The sequence below is a fragment of the Anguilla rostrata genome, chromosome 7 (genome assembly GCF_018555375.3).
Source record: "Anguilla rostrata isolate EN2019 chromosome 7, ASM1855537v3, whole genome shotgun sequence".
In the NCBI taxonomy this organism is placed as follows: Eukaryota; Metazoa; Chordata; class Actinopteri; order Anguilliformes; family Anguillidae; genus Anguilla; species Anguilla rostrata.
Window position 1 is genome coordinate 46,320,284 of NC_057939.1, and position 19,519 is coordinate 46,339,802.

The 19,519-nt window shown below is 46.6% G+C and overlaps 1 protein-coding gene across 5 annotated transcripts in view; it reads right to left on the reverse strand.

Moving 5' to 3' along the window:
* Positions 1-19,519, reverse strand: part of LOC135259858 (SRSF protein kinase 2-like) — a 45,163-nt gene that overhangs the window by 20,762 nt on the left and 4,882 nt on the right. Inside the window, exon 1 of one of the 5 annotated variants that reach the window (XM_064344709.1) lies at positions 9,401-9,935. The exons of the other annotated variants lie outside the window; for them this stretch is intronic. Coding sequence (XP_064200779.1) covers positions 9,401-9,438 — 38 coding nt within the window. The 5' untranslated portion in view covers positions 9,439-9,935. Of the gene's footprint in view, positions 1-9,400; positions 9,936-19,519 lie in introns of those variants that run through there. 5 annotated transcript variants of the gene reach the window in all.

A 19,519-nucleotide genomic window follows, 5' to 3' on the forward strand; every position in this document is an offset into this window, starting at 1 on the left:
ACAGGATTTTAAAAAGTGAACTACAAGAGATTCTTCAGGTTGAGTCCTGTTAATAGAACGAGGAGACACAAATGGAAATTAGCAAAAGGTAAATTCCATACAGACATTAGGAAGAATTTTTTCACGCAGAGAGTAGTCAATGTGTGGAATAGCCTGCCAGGTCATGTAGAAGAGGCAGAAAGTGCAGGGATTTTCAAGACCAGGCTTGATACTGTGTTAGATACTATCTAGTCTGTAGGTAATCGGAGCACTAGATACAATTTAGACAGGAAAATGGCAAGCATTGTTGGGTTGAATGGCCTGTTCTCGTCCTTATGTTAAGTTATGTTATGTGTATATAGGCACGTGATTTTGTATGCATATATGCAGGAGACAGAAATGGTGGTTTCCTGAAGAGCACACCCATGCCTGATCCAGCTCTCTGACCGCCACACTATACCTGTGAGATTAACATACATGGGATTCTTAAAAACAGAATTTCCAAGCCCTGGGCCTCTACAGCACCACACAATCCCACACAAGCACCTTAAATCACCATTTAATCCCCCCACAAACGCATTACAACACCACGCAATCCCCTGCAAATGTAGCAGAAACACCACGCAATCCACCACAAAACGCATTACAACACCAGGCCATCCCCCGCAAATGTACTAGAACGCAACACAGTCCCCACAAACGCGCTAGAACACCATGCAATCGCCCACAAATGCGCTAGAACACCATGCAATCACCCACAAATGCGCTAGAACACCATGCAGTCACCCACAAATGCATTAGAACACAACACAATGCAGGCAGCGAAACCCCAGGACCTGCGTCCATCCGTAACAGCACCTCTCACCCACTGCTGCGATTCACAGAATCGCCCACTTCTGTGATTCATATGTCTCTCTCTCTCTTTCTCTCTCTCTCTCTTTCCTTCCTTATCTCAGCATGGCCGCTGACTCATTCTCTCCTCAGGTCTACGGGGAAGTGAGATCTCGCTGCTATTCCTGGGTCTGCCTGATGTCACTGCTTCATATCCCCCCACACGCACACACGCGCACATGCACACGCACGCACACGCACACACACACGCACAAACACGAATACGCACACACGCTTGCGCACACGCGCGCGCGCACACACACAAGCGCAGATACACACACAGATGCGAACACGCACGCACGCACGCACACGCGAACACACACACACGCACACAAGCGCACACACATGCACACACACCAATACACAAAAACGCACACTGGCTTTCAGTTTGTTTCAGCACTTGAGTGCTTAATTTAAGTCATTAATCGACTAAGAAGTCAAAACAAATCTTGTTCCTAAATTAGCTACTTGACTGCAGGGAAACAACTAAAATCTGCTGACATTGTCCAGGACTGGAGTTAAACCTGGAGGCACAACAGCCCTCCAGGACTGGAGTCGAACTTGCAGACACCGCGGCCCCCAGGACTGGAGTTAAACAGGCTGAAGACAGCACGAAAAATAGCAAAACGTATCTATGGCTAAGGCTACATCTTGCAGAGGACAGAAAGCTCACAGGAGAAAGTTAGGCGGGCGTGCGGCGTGTAGCGTAGCGCTCTCTGAAGCGCGCGGGATTGATGGTCCGCCTGTGCCGAGTCTTACCCTTGGTCAGCGCACGGCCATTTCACACAAGCCTGCAAACGCACAATGCAAACACACTGCACGCGCTCCACAGGGTCCGGGCCCACTTCCACTCAGCGACGATACACAGTACCCTGAGGCTAACGCTAACGCGCCGACATAACTGAACAGGGGGGACAGAGCACAAAAATGAAAGAGCTGAGAGAAGAGAGAAAGAGAGGGGAAGAGGCAGGGAAATGAGGGGGAGAGAGAGGGAGTGGGAAGTGGGAAGAGAGCGGGAGAGTGGGATTCATAGAGAGAAAGAGAGAGCTAATTCCACACAAAAAAACACAAAAGGCCAAACGCCACAACCTCTCTCACACACAGCTGTGCACAAATACAATGAGGGAGACAGAGAGAGAGAGAGAAGGACAGAGACAGAGACAGAGGCAGAGAGCAAGAGAGAGAGAGAGACAGAAACCGAGATGCAAGAGAAAGATTATTATTATTATTATTATTATTATTATCATAGTGTCGTTTGTTGTTATCACAGTTAAATATAGAAATTGTTCTGCTCCATTTATGTTCATGTCCTGACGCATTCCTGTATTTCTGTATGAATGGTTTGGCAATATTTACAAATGCACTTCAAGCCAATAAAGCATTTTTGAGAGAGAGAGAGAGAGAGAGAGACTTCCCACCCCCACAGGACAGATCCAGGGCCAGAACAGGAGAGAGAGCAGAGAGGGGCGGGACTTCAACTAGGTCTCCTGCACCAGGAGCACAATGCGAGTGCAGCATCACATCCGTGCACATCTGCTTTTCATTAAACGACGCATTTATCAACCGATTTGTTCTTCCTTTACTCATCCAGGCGAATCCCTCCTGAGGCCTAGAGGAGACAGCACAGGGGGTAGACACACATCGTGTTCCCCGTGTACCGCGTATTTATTCCAAATAACCCTTTCGACAGCAGTCCTGCTGATCGTTGAGCATTTTAACAAGAAACATTTCAGAATTAAAAATTTTAGTGAGTTAAGTGAGTCGGATGTTTCTGCAGTGGTCCACAGGAGAGTTTTTTCAATTTTTACTCTCAAAATGAGTAAAAAAAATATCTGTGCAAAACACAAATCTGATCCAGGTCTTCTCCAGAGCACTTTTTAACAGCTGCTTATTCTTCACATAGCGCAGTCACTGGTGCAGACAGAATGCAGGCAGCTGATTGGCTGGCAAAATCACCCATGTGCAATGAGACGAGCACAGCCAATCGCACGCTGCCGTGTGACACCGGCACAGTTAGGATTCAGAGCACATTCGTGGGGCAGATCAGTACACCGAGAAGCCAAAGCTGCCTGATGTACCCCCACAGAAACCCGCACATATAAACCTGTAACACACACACCGTGTTCCCTGTGTACAACGTTTCCTGTCAAAAGCCAAAACAGTCCCATTCACAAACACACAGAAACACACACCATTCTAAATCACAGAGGCAGTCACTGACAGTAATGCTCATGATAGTAGTGTAACACTGCCTGTTACATGCGCACACACACACACACACACACACTCTCTCTCTCTCGCTCTCTCTCTCTCTTTTGCTCTCTCGAACCTTCGCCACACATTACCTGCTGTACTGCTGCCTCAGAGCCCTGTGTCGACGCAGTCTGAGCGCGCTCAGTGCTAGGCCCAGTGACTTCTGGGAATGACTGCGCTCCATAAGGGCAGACGGACACACCGACGGACGGATGGACGGACGGACAGACAGACAGGAAAACAGGGTCTGCTCTCGCAGCGACGGTCCGACTGAAATGGAGCCACACACCGGACTCCCCACACGCCTGTGTCTTATGGGTGGGGTGGAGCATCCGGAGAATTCTCTCATCACCTCACATGGTGCCTTTGCACCAAACTGCTAACCCCGCTCGGTTCGCCTGCCTGACCTCACGCTGCAACACACACACACACTCACACACACAAACGCAGACAGAGACTCACACGCAGACACACACACAACTTTCTCTCTTACACAATAGTTGTTACACACACTTATTATAGTGCACATGTGCATGTGTGTGAGCGGATTCTGTGTTATAGTGTGAGATGTGTGTGTTTTGTGTGTGAGTGAGTGTGTGAGTGTATTTGTTTAGTATGTGTATGTGTGTGTGTGTGTGTGTGTGTGAGACTGCATGTGTGTACTTATTTTGTACAGTATGTGTGTGTGTGTGCGTGCATGTGTTTATTTGTTTTGTATGTGTGTGTGTGTGAGTGCGTGTGTATTTTGTGTATGTATGAGTGCGTTTGTATGTGTGTGTGTGTGTGAGTGCGTGTGTGTATTTTGTGTGAGTGTGTGTGTGTATTTGTTTCGTGTGTGTGTGTGTGAGAGTGCGTTTGTGTATTTGTTTTGTGTGTGTGTGTGTGTGTGTGTGTGTATTTGTTTTGTGTGTGTGTGTGTGTGTGTGTGAGTGCGTTTGTGTATTTGTTTTGTGTGTGTGTGTGTGTGTGTGTGCGTAACAGGTGAGCAGTACAGACAGGCTACACTCCAGTGAGACAGACTCATGCATCTCTGTCAAGAATTACAAACATCTTTAACATCCCATGAGTTTGGAGCTGTGATTAGGGCTTCAGTGACCTGCAGTAACCCCTGCTTCCCCTCACATTCCCCAAAAATGAGAGTCTCTCCCTCTCTATCTCTCTCCCCATCCCTCGGTCTCCTTCCTCTTTCTCTACAAAAAAACGCCCCACTGGGACGGCACTCCCCCAACAAGACCACTGCACCACACTCCTCTCCTTTTAAATTGTCCCTTTCCTGTCTTTCATCTGTTTTCGCCGTTTTTCTCTCTTACTGGTGTGGTAGGACCACGCAACATTGCACGGCATAGCTTAGCTTAGCATAGCATAGCCTAATAAAGTATGGGACATTATTGTGTAGTTGTGAAGTGAAGTATCATACAGAATATTATAAAACAGTGTACAGTACACTACAACAATGTGCAGTATAATATAGTATAGTGCAGCATAAGATAGCATGATATAGATTAGAATGGGATGGTATAGCGAAACATTGCACAGAGGATATGGTATTTTCCCTTCACATCCTGATGCATTAATGAATTCAGGAGTCTGTGATATTGGGACAGACCCAGAGTGAAAGACAATAGTCCCAAAGTGCAGGGAAGCATAGTCAGATCATATCGCCTGCGCTACTGCAGGTAAACACAGGCTCAGTCCTCTAGTCTGTGCTACTGCAGATAAACACAGGCTCAGTCCTCTAGCCTGTGCTACTGCAGGTAAACACAGGCTCAGATCCCCCAGCCTGTGCTACTGCAGGTAAACACAGGCTCAGTCCTCTAGCCTGTGCTACTGCAGGTAAACACAGGCTCAGTCCTCTAGCCTGTGCTACTGCTGGTAAATACACAGTCTGATCCTCTAGCCTGTGCTACTGCAGGTAAATACACAGTCTGATCCTCTAGCCTGTGCTAGTGCAGGTAAATACACAGTCGGATCCTCCTCTCTCCTTTCCTGGTTAATCTGGGGTCTCCTCTCCTTTCCTGGTTAATCTGCGTTCTCTCTCTCCTTTCCTGGTTAATGTGCGGTCTCTCTCTCTCCTATCCTGGTTAATGTGCGGTCTCTCTCTTCCTTTCCTGGTTAATCTGGGGTCTCCTCTCCTTTCCTGGTTAATCTGCGGTCTCTCTCTCCTTTCCTGGTTAATGTGCGGTCTCTCTCTCTCCTATCCTGGTTAATCTGCGGTCTCTCTCTCTCCTTTCCTGGTTAATCTGCGGTCTCTCTCTCTCCTTTCCTGGTTAATCTGTGGTCTCTCTCTCGGGTTTCCATTGCAGTGGCAGCTCCAGTCTCCAGTAATCACAGTAAAAACAAGGTGAGTCACTGCTGCTCACCTGCAGGGTACAGCCTACTGCCTGCCCCCACAGACACCTACATTAGAACATACCACACACACACACACACACACACACTCGCACGTATGCACGCACCCCCCACACACACACACACACACATACACACACACTCGCACGTACATGCACACACACACATGCTCATACACTCACACACACACTCACATTTGTGCACTCAGAATCAATGATTAAAAAACTGATCTCAGATGAATCACAGTTTTCATCACACCTTTAAAGAGTAATAGAATATAACTTTAATTGATGTTGCAAAGCAAACTCTAGATACATTAATTTATGTCTAATTATCACAACTTCCTGCATTACTTTGGACTGGCTTCTCCTTTCCTCTCTACACGCGTAGCAGGGTACAGCGATACAGATACTAAACCAACCAGGCCGTCACAGTTTAATCAGAAAAAAAGAAACCCCACCGACTTTTAACCACGGACTTGAAAGCATTTCCCACAATGCAATCACGATTTCTTCTTTCCACCTCGAAATCCGTTTCTCCGGAAAATGGTTAGCTTTGCATCCCTGGAGTCATAAAGCATAAGGAATCAGGAGGAACAGGGCCGAGACTGCAGGGTAGCCTTACAGGAGAACAGCCAGGTCACCAGAGACACACTCACCTGTGTATGTTTACATAGTTCGGTTTGGCAGGCATGCAAACCAGGCCGCTCACCACACCACTGAAAAACAAACCTGCTCTGGACAGAGCGCCACACAGAGCAAACGCTCAACAAGCTTATTGTACTGCCCTGATTTTGGGACAAATGAGCAACCACAGTATTTTATTTGGAATAACAATAACGGTAGCGAGTAAAATTTATAATCAGGCTTTCCAGCATTATAAATGTATGAAAGGTATGAAAAATTGTATTTTTTATTTAGTCTTGTAGTTGAGTCCCATTGAGACAGACTTTTTTTTTGCAGGGACAAGAGGTTGCAGCATACTTGAGAAACCTTTCATTTTTAAATTACTATTTTAAATTATTGTTCATTGTTAATTGCAAAGGAGTTGATTTATTTGATTCATCATATGTCTCCCATATGAAATTATTCATGAAAAACACAGCAGCAAACTGCATTCATGAAAATCATAATGCATCCCACTCTTTGGTAATACCCAGAAAAATATGAGGCAGTTCCACGGTCAAAAAATAGAGGATTTTTAAATAAGCATAAAAACTGACCCACATTCTGAAATGAATTAGCCAGTTGATGTTTTAAGAGCACCATTCTGATAGACCTGACAGAGGGAAAAGCTGTTCGGGTGCACGGTGCTAATTCGTCACTGTCAAAATGTCGAGTGATTTTTTTCCCCCCATTAGTCTCATTTCCTGTCCTGTTCAGCCAATAAACTCTCACTCCCATGTAAAGAACACCACAGTCACACCGTTCCAGCATTAACTAACTATGGAAGCCTAGGAGGGACAAATAATATACAAATAAACATTACACATGCGGTTTCTCAAGCGTTGTGTACAAACACATTTGAAAAGATAGTCTTTTAAACATGTCAATAGACTTAAACACACAACACACTCAGTAAAACACAGCACTACTGTGCAATTAGTCAATCTAGGGTCCAAAAATACATCCTCATCAGGTTTGGTATGAGGATAGCACACCTGACTAACAGCCTCTCACCTGTACACAGTATCGGTATACTGTACACCTTATAACCACAGGTACAGACAGTTCCACATGTCTACAACAACAGTACCCAACCGCAACACAAAACAACAAGAACCCCCAAGATTTGATTTCACCAAAGACACCAGTGCCACGTTCATCTCAACTTAGCCATTATCACAAATGGGACATTTTATTTTTAACAGCGTTTGATTGGGCTGCAAAACATGAAACATGTCCGTTTGTAGGAATCCTGTCCTAGTTTCAACACATCTTGTTCCGCTTGAAGTGGTTATGGTGGAGATGGCCGGATATATATGGAGGTCTACATGCGTTGGCACAGACCAGTGGTCCTCAGTCCTGGTCCTGGAGAGCCACAGGATCGACTGGCTTTTGTCGTTGCTCAGCACTTAAGTAGCACAATAATTAATTAGTAAAGACAGTTGATTACACAGGTCAGGTCACCTGGTTTCTTGGGTCTGAATTGGTCGCTGATCTTAAGGTGAAAACAAAACCAGAAGGTTCTGTGACTCCGCTTGTCCAGGATTGAGGCTCACTGGCAGTGATCAATTAAGACTAATACACCCCCTCTACATCCCTGATAGATATCCTGCCATGTCATATTCATAAGCCATTATATCTTATACAGAACTGATAAGTCCACCCGTACTTATTTCCAAAATCACCATAAATATGTCACAAAGCCTTTCCAGAGCCTTGTGTATTACTCTACCGTTTTCAAATAGGCTGTGTGTGTGTGTGTGTGTCTATGTAACCTCTCTCAAACCTGTCATCTGTCTGTCTCGCAATACAAATGGATTCAACGAATTGACTGTCACGTAATGCAATGTGTCCAAATTGTGATCCCCCTGTGACACCACTCCTCATTCTATGATAAGACCACCCCTGTGCCTAAACTGTGACCTATCTGTGATAACACTGTGATCCATCTGTGATAACACTGATCTGTCAGTACTAACACTGAGATATGTCTGTAATAACACCTTGATATGTCACAAATAACACTAGGATCTGTCAGTGATAACACTGTAATCTGTCTGTGGTAACACCGTGATCTGTCTGTGATAACACCGATCTGTTTGTGGTAACTCTCTGATCTGTCTGTGATAACAACATTATGTGTCTGTGGTTACACTGTGATCTATCTGTGATAACACTGATCCGTCTGTGATACCACTGGTCTGTCTGTGGTAACTCCGTCTCCAGTCTGTGATCATTCCCCCTGCTGTGACATGTCTGTGATAACACTGATCTGTCTGTAGTAACTCCGTGATCTGTCTGTGATAACACTGATCTGTCTGTGGTAACTTCATGATCAGTCTGTGATAACACTGATCCGTCTGTGATAACACTGAGCTGTCTGTGATAACACTTATCTGTCTCTGGTAACTCTGTGATCTGTCTGTGATAACACTGATCTGTCTGTGATAACACTTATCTGTCTGCGATAACACACTGATCTGTCTGTGGTAACTCCGTCTCCGGTCTGTGATCATTCCCCCTGCTGTGATGTGTCTGTGCCTCAGCTGTGCTCCCCGCTGGGCCGCTCTATTCACAGAGTCCCCGTGTCCTGACTCACTGTGTAGGTGTGCGATCAGCTGACCTCCTGTGTGTTACACTTAAATACCTCTGCAGCGCTCGGTGGCACGCACCCAAGGAATCCATCTCCTGCCTCCTGCAACGTGTGTGTGTGTGTGTGTGTGTGTGTGTGTCAGCATGTGTGTGTGTGTGTGTGTGTGTGTATGGAAGCAGACGCATTATGTTAGCCAGAGCGGCAATTTTTAACAGTCGGATGAAAGACCAGCAAACGAGCGTCGGCTATTGTGTGACGTGCGATACGCCGTTTGCGTGTGTGATGTGTGTATCAAACACTCCTCGCTCGTAAACGATGCCAAACGGTGAATTATGTATCTGACCACACAGCAAAGCAGCACAGAGACCGTGGAGCTTTCAGCATTTCTACACAAAGGCCCTTGATGTGTGCTACTGTGCACAAGCGCGTGTGTCTTTGTAGCAATGTGTGTGTGCGTGTGTATACACGTTCTGTTAGAGTGAGTGTTTGTGTACAAATGCGTACATCCGCACCAGCACATTATGCAGATAATGAACAATAAGACCGAAACCTATAGAAGAAAAGAAGAGAGAGAGAGAGAGATGGGAGAGAGTGGAGGGGGGGGGGGGGTGAGCAGGACAGAAAGACAGACAGACAGACAGGTGGACGGACAGACGGACAGGTACGGTACCTTTCGGAGGAGGTGGATTTCTCCGAGATCTCGGACATGAGCAGAGCCAGGGGGCCAGTCGCCCCGTCAAGCAACAAGCAACAGCAAGAAGGAGCTCTCTCCCTTTCTCTCTTCCTCTCTCTGTTTTCCTCCTCTTTCTCTCTCCCTCTCTCTCTCTCTCAGTAGAGGGGATACAGAGCGGTAGGGCTGCAGCTCAATACAGTAAATCTTGTTGTGTGTGTGAACCCAGACATCACTCCCCGTCCTCCTTGTCCCCCTCCTCCTCCTCCTGTGCCCCTGCTTCTGTTCTGTCTCTCTCTCTCTCTTTCGCCCGCTTCTCGCAGCCAGTCGCTCTGTCTCTCGCTCAGTCACTCTTCTTTTTCTGCTGTACTCTTGATCCCCCTCTCCAGAACAGCGGCGAAACGCGCGCACGCACGCACACACGTAGAATGCTCTGCTCCCTGCCTTCTCTCTCTCTCTCTCTCTCTCTCTCTTTCTGTCTCTCTCTCTTTCTCTCTCTCCCCTAGCGCAGAAGCAGCCTCTGCCGAATCTCCTGCACAACAACAGTCATGAGTCTAGGGCAGTACCACTGCAGGCTTACGTGGGGGGGGAAGGGGGGGCACAACCACAGAGCGAGAGAGAGGGGAGAGGGACAGAGCTGAAGCGAATAGGAAACCGATACCAGCTTCCTATATTTCTCTATAAACCCAGCCCTCCCTCTCTCCCCCTTCTCTCTCTCCCTCCATCTCTCTCAAGTCAGTTCTCTCACTCTCTATTCCTCCCTTTCCCTCCCTCCCTCTCTCTCTCCTCTGTTTCTCTCCCCCTTCTTACTACAACAAACCGTCTCTAAGGGCAATGAAGCGCAGATGGTTTTTTTTGCTCTTCCTCACCCTCCTCCTGTCTACGTGTGCGATGGTGGAGAGACTGTAAGCTTTGGTGGGGGGGTGTGTCTCCCATGCCCCCTCTCCTCACTGTGACCTCGATACAGTGCCCTGAGGTCATTTCCTTCTATAACCTCTCTCGCTCTCTGTCTCGCTCTCTGTCTCTCTCTCACACACAATGCGCGCCTGAACACGTCAACGCCAACACGTAACGCGCACACGGAACTCGCTGCTTGACACACACCTGTGCTGACGAACATCCTCACACAGACACCCAGGCTGAACTCTCACACACACCCCACATACACACGTATTAGCGTGTGTTTTCACATGTGTGTATGCATGTATCTGAAAAAAAATAAATAAATAAATAAACATAAAGAAGCCCTGAAACAACACTAAGGCCAAGCAATCACACTCACACACACACACACACACACACACAGCCGAGTCTGACACATCCAGTTACTCTGGGATCTGGGCCAAAAGAGAAGCAGCCCTGCGGGTAAGAAAGCACCCAGATAGTGAAGCATCACACTACATTAATACTAATGCTGAACCCAATACTCCCCTCCTAATGCAGCACAGATGGTATGGTCCTGATGTAACATCTCCATAGAGATGCTCTATACTGAGGAGAGAGCCCACAGACCTACACTGCAGGCAGAACAGGAGGCTAGCTGGTTAGCCTCTCTGTGTTCACACACATTACAGACAGTAGGCAAGCTGGTTAGCATCTCTGTGCGCATACATACAAACAACAGGCTAGCTGGTTAGCGTCTCAATGTTCATACACATTAGATAGCAGACAAGCTGTCAGCATTTCTGTGTTCATACTCATTACAGGCAAGAGGATAGCTTGTTAGCATCTCTGTGTACACATACAGATAGCAGACTAGCAGGTTAGCATCTCTGTTCATACACATTACAGACAGAAGGCTAGTTTCTTAGGATCTCTGTGTTCACACATACAAACAGCAGACTAGCTGGTTACATCTCTGTGTTCATACACATTACAAACATCAGGCTAGTTTGTTAGCATTTTTGTGTTAATACATATCACAGACAGGAGGCTACCTGTTTAGCATCTCTATGTGTATACTCATTTCAGACAACAGACTCTTTTGTTAGTAGTAGTAGTAATAGTAATAATAATAATAATAAAAAGGAAGAATATGAATAATACGTTTTATTGCATTTGTTAATATGTACAGAATAAAAAGAGAATTACAATGATTACCAAACATTCCCACTGTAACCCAGCACATTTATCCAAGTGGTCACCCCCCCCCCCCAAAAAACACCGCTGCATTGCCCCTCCATGTCTTTCTCTGACCCCTCCCACAACCCCCACCCCCACCACCACCCACTGTCCCATATCAGGTAGAATTCAAGTTCCCTATCAGATAGCCTATCAGATAGAGTGAAAATCCCCTATCAGGCAGAATTATGGTTCCCTATCAGCAAGGAAAGGTAGCAAGGAAAGGACGCAAGTACGGAGGAATCAAGGAAACGTGTAGGCTATTAGGCAAACAGACCATCCTTGCTCTTTCAAGCGTCAGTTAGAAGCCACGTCAATTACAGATGTGGTAAACGGAGAGAGGTGGGTCCACAGGTGAACCATTTATATGGCACGCGTTCTGAAAAAAACACTTCCCCAAAGGACGCGCTCATGTTTCCTTGCTCAAGCATCCTTCGGGAGCCTCCTAGCTCCCTCAGGGAGCGTTTAACGGGTTGAAATGTCCTTGAAGTTGGTGGACCTCGATCGATCTCCGGGTCAGGTGAGGACCGAGGAGACGAGGACGGATAAAATAAGCGATTGGAATGAGCCCATAGTCCCTCTATCAGGCCCCATGTTTCCTGCGTTTCATTGCGAATGGAATAACTGGTCTGTTTACATCACCTACTTAGCGCTAGCCTTTTCGCTCTGTTTTGACTTACAGAAAGAATCCATTTCCAACATCCAATACCTCTCTCCCACATCCAATACCTCTCTCCCACATCCAGTACCTCTCTCCCACATCCAATACCTCTCTCCCACATCCAATACCTCTCTCCCACATCCAATGCCTCTCTCCCACACCCAATAGCCTACCTCTCTCAATACCTCACACCTCTTTTCTCTCCTACATCCCTTCTCATAAACCCCCATCGCCCCCTCTCGCTCTCTCCATGGAGAAGTAGGCTGGAAAAAGGCTAGCGCACAGCCCCTTGTATCCTGCTGCCAAATATACCGCCAATAACAACACGCTCCTCTTCCAGAGAAGCATGTGTGTGTGTGCATACACAGGAGTATGAGGCGTGAATATAAACATGAGTGTGTGTGTGTGTGTGTGTGTGTGCATGTGCGTTTGTGTGTATGTGTGTGAAAGATGGAGAGAGAGAGAGAGAGAGAGAGAGAAGCAGGGGAATACAAATAACATTGATCACTGGGCCAATTCCACATTCACCACATACTTGATTCTCCCGCAGAGATCCACACGCCAGGGAGCCAATGAGCTGCCTGCCTCCCCTACAGCTCCACCCCTCTCTCCTCATTTCCGCACTCATGACCCTTTCATTTTTTCAGCTTGTTTGAAGGTGCCCGGGACAGACACGGATTGTACCCCCCGCGGTCTGGCACACAGCTCGGTGACCTCTGACCCCGTGATTAGCTTTGTCACGGCGCATAAGCACATTAATGCAATACGGGGGTCAGGAACAACAGGACCACCTATTGACCACCTTGCAGGTCACCTCTGACACCCCTCCCCCTTCAGTCACAGCATAAGAATGTCAGAGTACAGAGATTATTGATCACTGCTCACAACTCAACAGACCCAGGGTAAACTTTAATCTCAAAGTAAATCACACAAACACGTACGCACACGCACGCAACCACAAACCCAGCCAACAGAAATGTACCCTCCCTTTATCATATCCAGAGATTCCTCTGGAGGACCACCTTCCCATTACCAAACTCAGCACATTACCCCATCTACTACAAGACTAGAAACTGCATCCACACCCCAGCAGCAAAGGGATGTATCCGTAGCTAAATTTCACACCAAAACGCATGCCCTTAATTAGTTAATTGGCCCCATTAACTTACATGATCTTACATTTTAGCTCATTCTGCGATAGGCTCATGAATGCTACCACAGTCCGTTCTTCTGCCCCTGTACCAAACCTTGTACTGTGGTTTACTCTACGAGTAAACAGGATGGATACAGATAATTAGCTTATTCGGTAAATGACAGGAAAACGTACATATACACTCCAGGAACAGACTTACTGACCCCTGGCAGACAGGTTGGGTGTGTGTGCGTGTGTGTGTGTATGTGCATGTTGCATGTATGTGTGTGTACGTATTTGTGTGTGCATGTACGTGCGCATGCGAGCATGTCTGTGTGTGTGTGTGTGCATGTTCAATGTAAAACTAAACAGGACTATTAAGTCTAAAGACCCAGGGCATAAGAAGTGTGGAGTTGATCCAGTGTAATCTCCACTGGTCGTGTCCCTGTGAAGAGCACTGTTGGGACTGTGTGCCCTAATGAGCCCAGGAAGACTACAATTACAGGCCTTCCTCCCGCAGGAAACAGGAAGCGCACAGTGATGAGGCCGTGAGAGGAGCACCGGCGGGATCCGATGGATGCGCTGCAGGAAGCGCATGGCTTTGGGAATGCGTGATTTACTGCGATGCGGCCGGTCGCAGGTCCAGCCGTACGGCAGGAGTGAGGAGAACACGGCGTCTCCGTGGAGATGCGGGCCGCGCGCGAGAGAATTCGTAAGTCAGCGCTCTTTTGCGGCGTTGGCTCTCACCCATTCCGCCGGCCAATGGCAGCTCATAGTCCTCTTTCTTATAAAAGGCAAAGAGAAGGCAGACGTGGGTGTGTGTGTGTGTGTGCGCGCGTGCGTGTGTGTGTGTGTTGTGTGAGTGTGTGTGTGTGTGTTGTGTGTGCGCGCAGCATATGTGTGGCTATGTGTGTGTGTGAACATGCGTAGATGTGCGTATGGACATACATGCACGATGTGTGTACGTGTATACAGTACGTGCTTGTGTGTATTGTGTGTGCCGATGTGTGAATGCATGTTCGTGTGCTGCCACCCCGTGGAGGAGATGAGAACTACTCCTCTGCGCTGCCTGTCAGGGTTGATGAGGGCAGCTGTGTTTGTGGAAACAGGCTTATTTCCACACCTGCCAGCCACACCTTCTAATCTACTCAGGTAATGATATCAAATAAGACAGCAGTACAAAGCCCCACCAACGTCCTCTAGTGAAGGGGGAACTAAGCATTCTAAAACAACAAAGCTTTCCGGCCCATTCTGTCGAAAATAGTTCATTACTCAAAGCTTTGAGTAACACAGTTTTCACGAGTAGCATCTGCTGGTCAGAAGAAGTTAGCGCTGAAATATGTCAAAGTTGGAAGTGAAGCGCCATGCACATTACCATCAAATGCTACCCAGCAAATACATCTATATTAATCCAATAGCCTAACCAATGACAGCACTGTAACAAGTCGATAAATCTTTTTATGAGTGTTATATGCCATAATGCAAAGAGATGCCTAGCTTCTGAAGCTTTGGCATCGAGCGTAATGCCATAATGACCTCAATAACCATCACAGCAGGGACACTGGCTGTGAGAAACTATTTTTTTGAGCTTCAATTTCCTTTTCTTGCAGTAATTTTAGAGGAGTAGCTGTATTGGGATAAGATTAGCGCACTTACAGTTTGTTTGCTATGCTAATTGGCTGAGTGATTACACATATTGATTGTAATTGGGCCCTCTGTACCCTGTAGTATATCACACTGTTATACCTGAGACTAACACTGACACACTGATGTAAAGTAATCCTACACAACTTGGATTTCACAGCATTAATCACAGTGTTTGCAGCCCGATGACATTCCGATGTCAGGAATACTCAAATCTGGCCCTCAAGTCAGCATTGCTGCTGGTTTGCTTTACAGCCACGTAGCTAATCGATCAATGTCACCGACTGCTCAGGCACTTCACCCGCCCACTGTCCCACACCTAATCAGTCCCTGATTCGAAGGCAAGAATGAAAGCCAGCAGTGCTATGAAACCAGCAGTGCCTGGTCTAAATCCTCTATATCCTGTATCCTCTATAACCCATCTGCTACTTACTTGCTTTCAAGAGTAGGTTTTTCGGAACATTTTTCAAAATTCCAAGTCAGTGTTCTAGAACTCCATTGCTTTCAATTACCAGTAGAGATTGTTACATCAGCATTAGAATGTTCAGTTAAGAACGTTCTAATAGCTTATTTGTGATCTTACACCTTAAAGGGTTAAAGCACTCCATCCACAATCTCTCTCCTGCACCTGCTAAGGCACTTATCTTTATGGGCTGGCTTTATGTATCAGCTACCGCTAGCATAAGTGAAACTGCTGGCACTGCTGACGCCTCTGCTCTCTGCCTAAACCCTGATGTATGTACTTCTTTAAGTGCCTCTGGGAAAGAGGGCGTGCTAAACGGCTAAATGTAATGTAACTATAATTCTGTACAGCGCAGGCACACCCAAGCCCGCACGTAAGGGGGGAGGAGGGTTATACAGGTTTAGGGGGCCCTGAATATGGCCCGAGAGAGGACAGCAACAGTGCCGCCCCGTTCCTCGATTGCACCCACTGCCCCCCTCCGCAATCGTAATCCCCCATCCCCCACACCCACAGTCGCAATCTGTCCCGCCCCCCACCCAGCCTTCAATCACGTTCTCCCTGAAAGACAGCAGGGGGGCAAATAAAATGTTGTACAAGGCCCCCAAAATCTCAGGGGCAGCCTTGGATACAGCCATATGATTGCGTGTGTGTGTATCTATGTGCATGTGTGTGTGTGTGTGTGTGTGTGAGAGAGATACTTTATTTAAAGGTTAAATAAAATAAATAAATAAACTGTGTCCCCAAATTACAACCCAAACAGGACCCTCCTGTACATGCTACCGCTAGCACATGCTAGCTAAATAATGCAGATACTGTATGCATAAAGAAATCCTGTATGTTTAAAGGGTGGGGGCAGGGCTGTCATTTCTCTTGTTCGCTGGTCTATGCGTCTGATCTAAGGCCACAGAGCACCTCAGGCTCACAGCTGTTCTGCTGAGGAGGTGGGAGGGGCCCAGCTGTGGGGATTAGTTATTGGGGGGGGTGGGGGGGCGTGTTACACTAACCCCTCCTTGACTGGTCAAAACCGACTGCGTGATTCCCATCAGTGTCTCTCTGTCCGAGAGGAACGGGATACGCCCTGATCATGATCCTGTTCCATGTTACACAGTGGGTTCCTGTTCCCACATCCAAGCCTCCTCTAAATTCAAATCCAAAATCAGAATCACAATCTAAATACAAACCCAAAACCCACATCCAAGGAAAAAAATAAATAAATAAAAGTTTTACTGTCCATCTAATTTAGGTGTTAAATTAGGCTTTGGCATGTTGCTGTCTCCTTCAGCTGAAGCAGTAAGGGTGGGGGTGGGGGAGGATTACATCCACAGATGGTTAAAGAGGGAAGGAGAGATTTATGAGAGGAGAGAATGGGAGGGAGAGAACACTTCAGAAGGGCTCGAGAGTCCTAACAAGGTTAATCTCCCTTTCTGCGTCTGTCAAGATAAACACCGCAATGTAAACAAGAGGCTATCTGATTAAAAGGCCTTTGAACACATCACCAGGCATGTAATACCATCAGACTGTCAGCAGGGGGCAGGGCTGTGATGCTCAGTAAAATCGTTAATTATGTTTTTTTGTCTCAGAATCACAGGAAGGCACAGAAGTAGTACGTCACACAGGAGTAGTGATTAGTTCACGTGGACACACATGCACGCTCGTTCACATGCACGCTCGTCCACGTGCGCGCGTGCACACGCAGGCAGACATGCATGAATGCACACATGCGCATGCAAGGACATTGCACACAGATACACACAAATGCACACGCAAATACGCACACACGTGCGTGCGCGCACACATCGTGCAAACAAAGACACGCGGATATGCACACGTATGTGCAGACATTTCAAATATAGAATACGGGCCTCACAGGAAGTTATTGTTTGGGAGTGGCATTATTCTGGGGAATTGGCTCAAAGGGTTTCTGACAGACGAGTGCAGTCACCTGGAACGCAGCTGAGAGATGCAATGAGACCAGCTTGCTGAGCTTGCATTTATTTAAAGGCACACTATGCAGGATTTTTACCTTGAAAATGTTAGAAAATAACCATGCTATCAGTCATATCTATGATGCACTGGCAATCTCCGTCTTCTTGCACATTGGCTGAATCTGAGCTCCTCTGCCTGTGCTTCTTCTAATATTTGTTTTGGACGTTCCTGGGCGTGATGCTTTTTTCTCTGCACACACACACACACACACACACACACACACACACACACACACACACACACTCACACACCTTACCTCTCCTCTGGTGAAACTCATGTGATTCCATATATTTCTTTCAGTCATGAACTGTTATCCATAATCATGACCAAAAATATTCAATTTTTCTCAAACTGTCGTCAGTAACTATTCTGATTACGCAGGCATTACGAATCCACCACTGAAACGTCACCACAGGTGCACACTAATTTTAGAGGAATTCCCAACGCGCATCTCCACAAAGGGTTTTATCACATTATATTTTTGGCTTATCACATGTTCCTATCCAGAGTGCACGCCGTATATATTTTTCCATTCCATTTCTAGCACTGAATATTTACTGAAGTAAGTCAACTTAAGTACTTTGCTCAAGGGTGAAACAGCAGTGCCCCATCTGGAAATTGAACCTGCAACTTCTAAGTAACAAGGCCATTTCCCTAACCATGACACTACACTGCTGTTTATGAGCCGCTAATTGGTGGGAGCAAATCCTGAAAACAGATTGGTCCCTGTTGTGTGCAGGCTGAAAAACAAAATACTATTTAAAGGCAAATCCGAGGCTACAGTAAGTTTACATTACATAACGCTGATTTCAGATTATTTTCTCGGATCTGGTCTTTTTGAACTGACGTTCACATTCGCGTTTGTAAGCGACTGACAGCTGACGTAAAGGTGAACAGACCTCTGTCATGAATTCCCATCTGATAGTTAAATTGACACATATGGAAGTGGGCCAAATCTGATATGAAAAGATCAGATTTTGTGTTCATACAGCCGAGAAAAAGATTAGGGCCGAAAGACTGATTCATTACATTACATTACATTACATTCATTTAGCAGACGCTTTTATCCAAAGCGACGTACAAAAGTGCATTTTCATGATCGTAGACAACTGCTGAACACGGGTTCAGTAAGGTACAATTACTTATTTTGTAAAGCTATTTCTAGCCGAGAACAAAGAACACTATCCTGGTCTAACATCTGCAAGGCCAAACTAGGCAGAAGAATAAGCTAGAGTATTAGGACAAATACAATTTACCAAGAAGTGCAGGGATGGGGCAACATGTAACAAGTGACAGGAAAAAGGGTTTTTTTTTTTTTTTTTTTTTTTAAATATGTATATATATATATATACACAGCGTGGTGGTGGTTATTCTAGGTATAGTCTGAAGAGATGAGTCTTCAGGCCACGGCGGAAGATGGATAGTGAGGGGGAGGTTCGGAGAGGGACGGGGAGTTCGTTCCACCACTGGGGAGCTAGGGTGGAGAAGCTCTGTGATCCCTTTGGGCGGGTGGGAGGGGTTGCAAGACGCCCTGCTGCCGCAGAGCGGAGTGGTCGAGCAGGCACATAGAATTGAGTCATGTCCTGCAAGTAGATAGGGGCTGTCCTGTTGGCGGCAGTGTAGGCAAGGGTCAGGGCTTTGAATCGGATCCTGGCAGCGACCGGTAGCCAGTGAAGTGATCGCAGCAGGGGAGTGACGTGGGAGAATTTGGGGAGGTTGTAGATGAGTCGGGCAGCGGCATTCTGAATCATCTGTAGTGGCTGTATGGCACAGCTGATTCAGCCTGTAATCTGAACGTAGCCCTAGAGAACCATGGGGTTTTGGGGTTTTCATTTTCACCCAAATTTGATTCAGACCCAAGAAACCAGGTGATGTGAGTTAAGTGTGCAGCAGATCCTGTGGCTCTCCAGCACCTGGGCTTTCTGTCCCTGCCTGAGATAGACCTACAGCTTTAAAGCAGGCTCAGATCCACCCTGGATACAGTAATCTGCAGTTCTAACACCTGTGTCTGGAGTAATAATAGACTGGAAATTGTGGTAACACAGGTTTGTCTTGTTATGCCAATAGCATTTTATGGGTGACAAACAGGCGGCCCAGAACCATTCATTTACA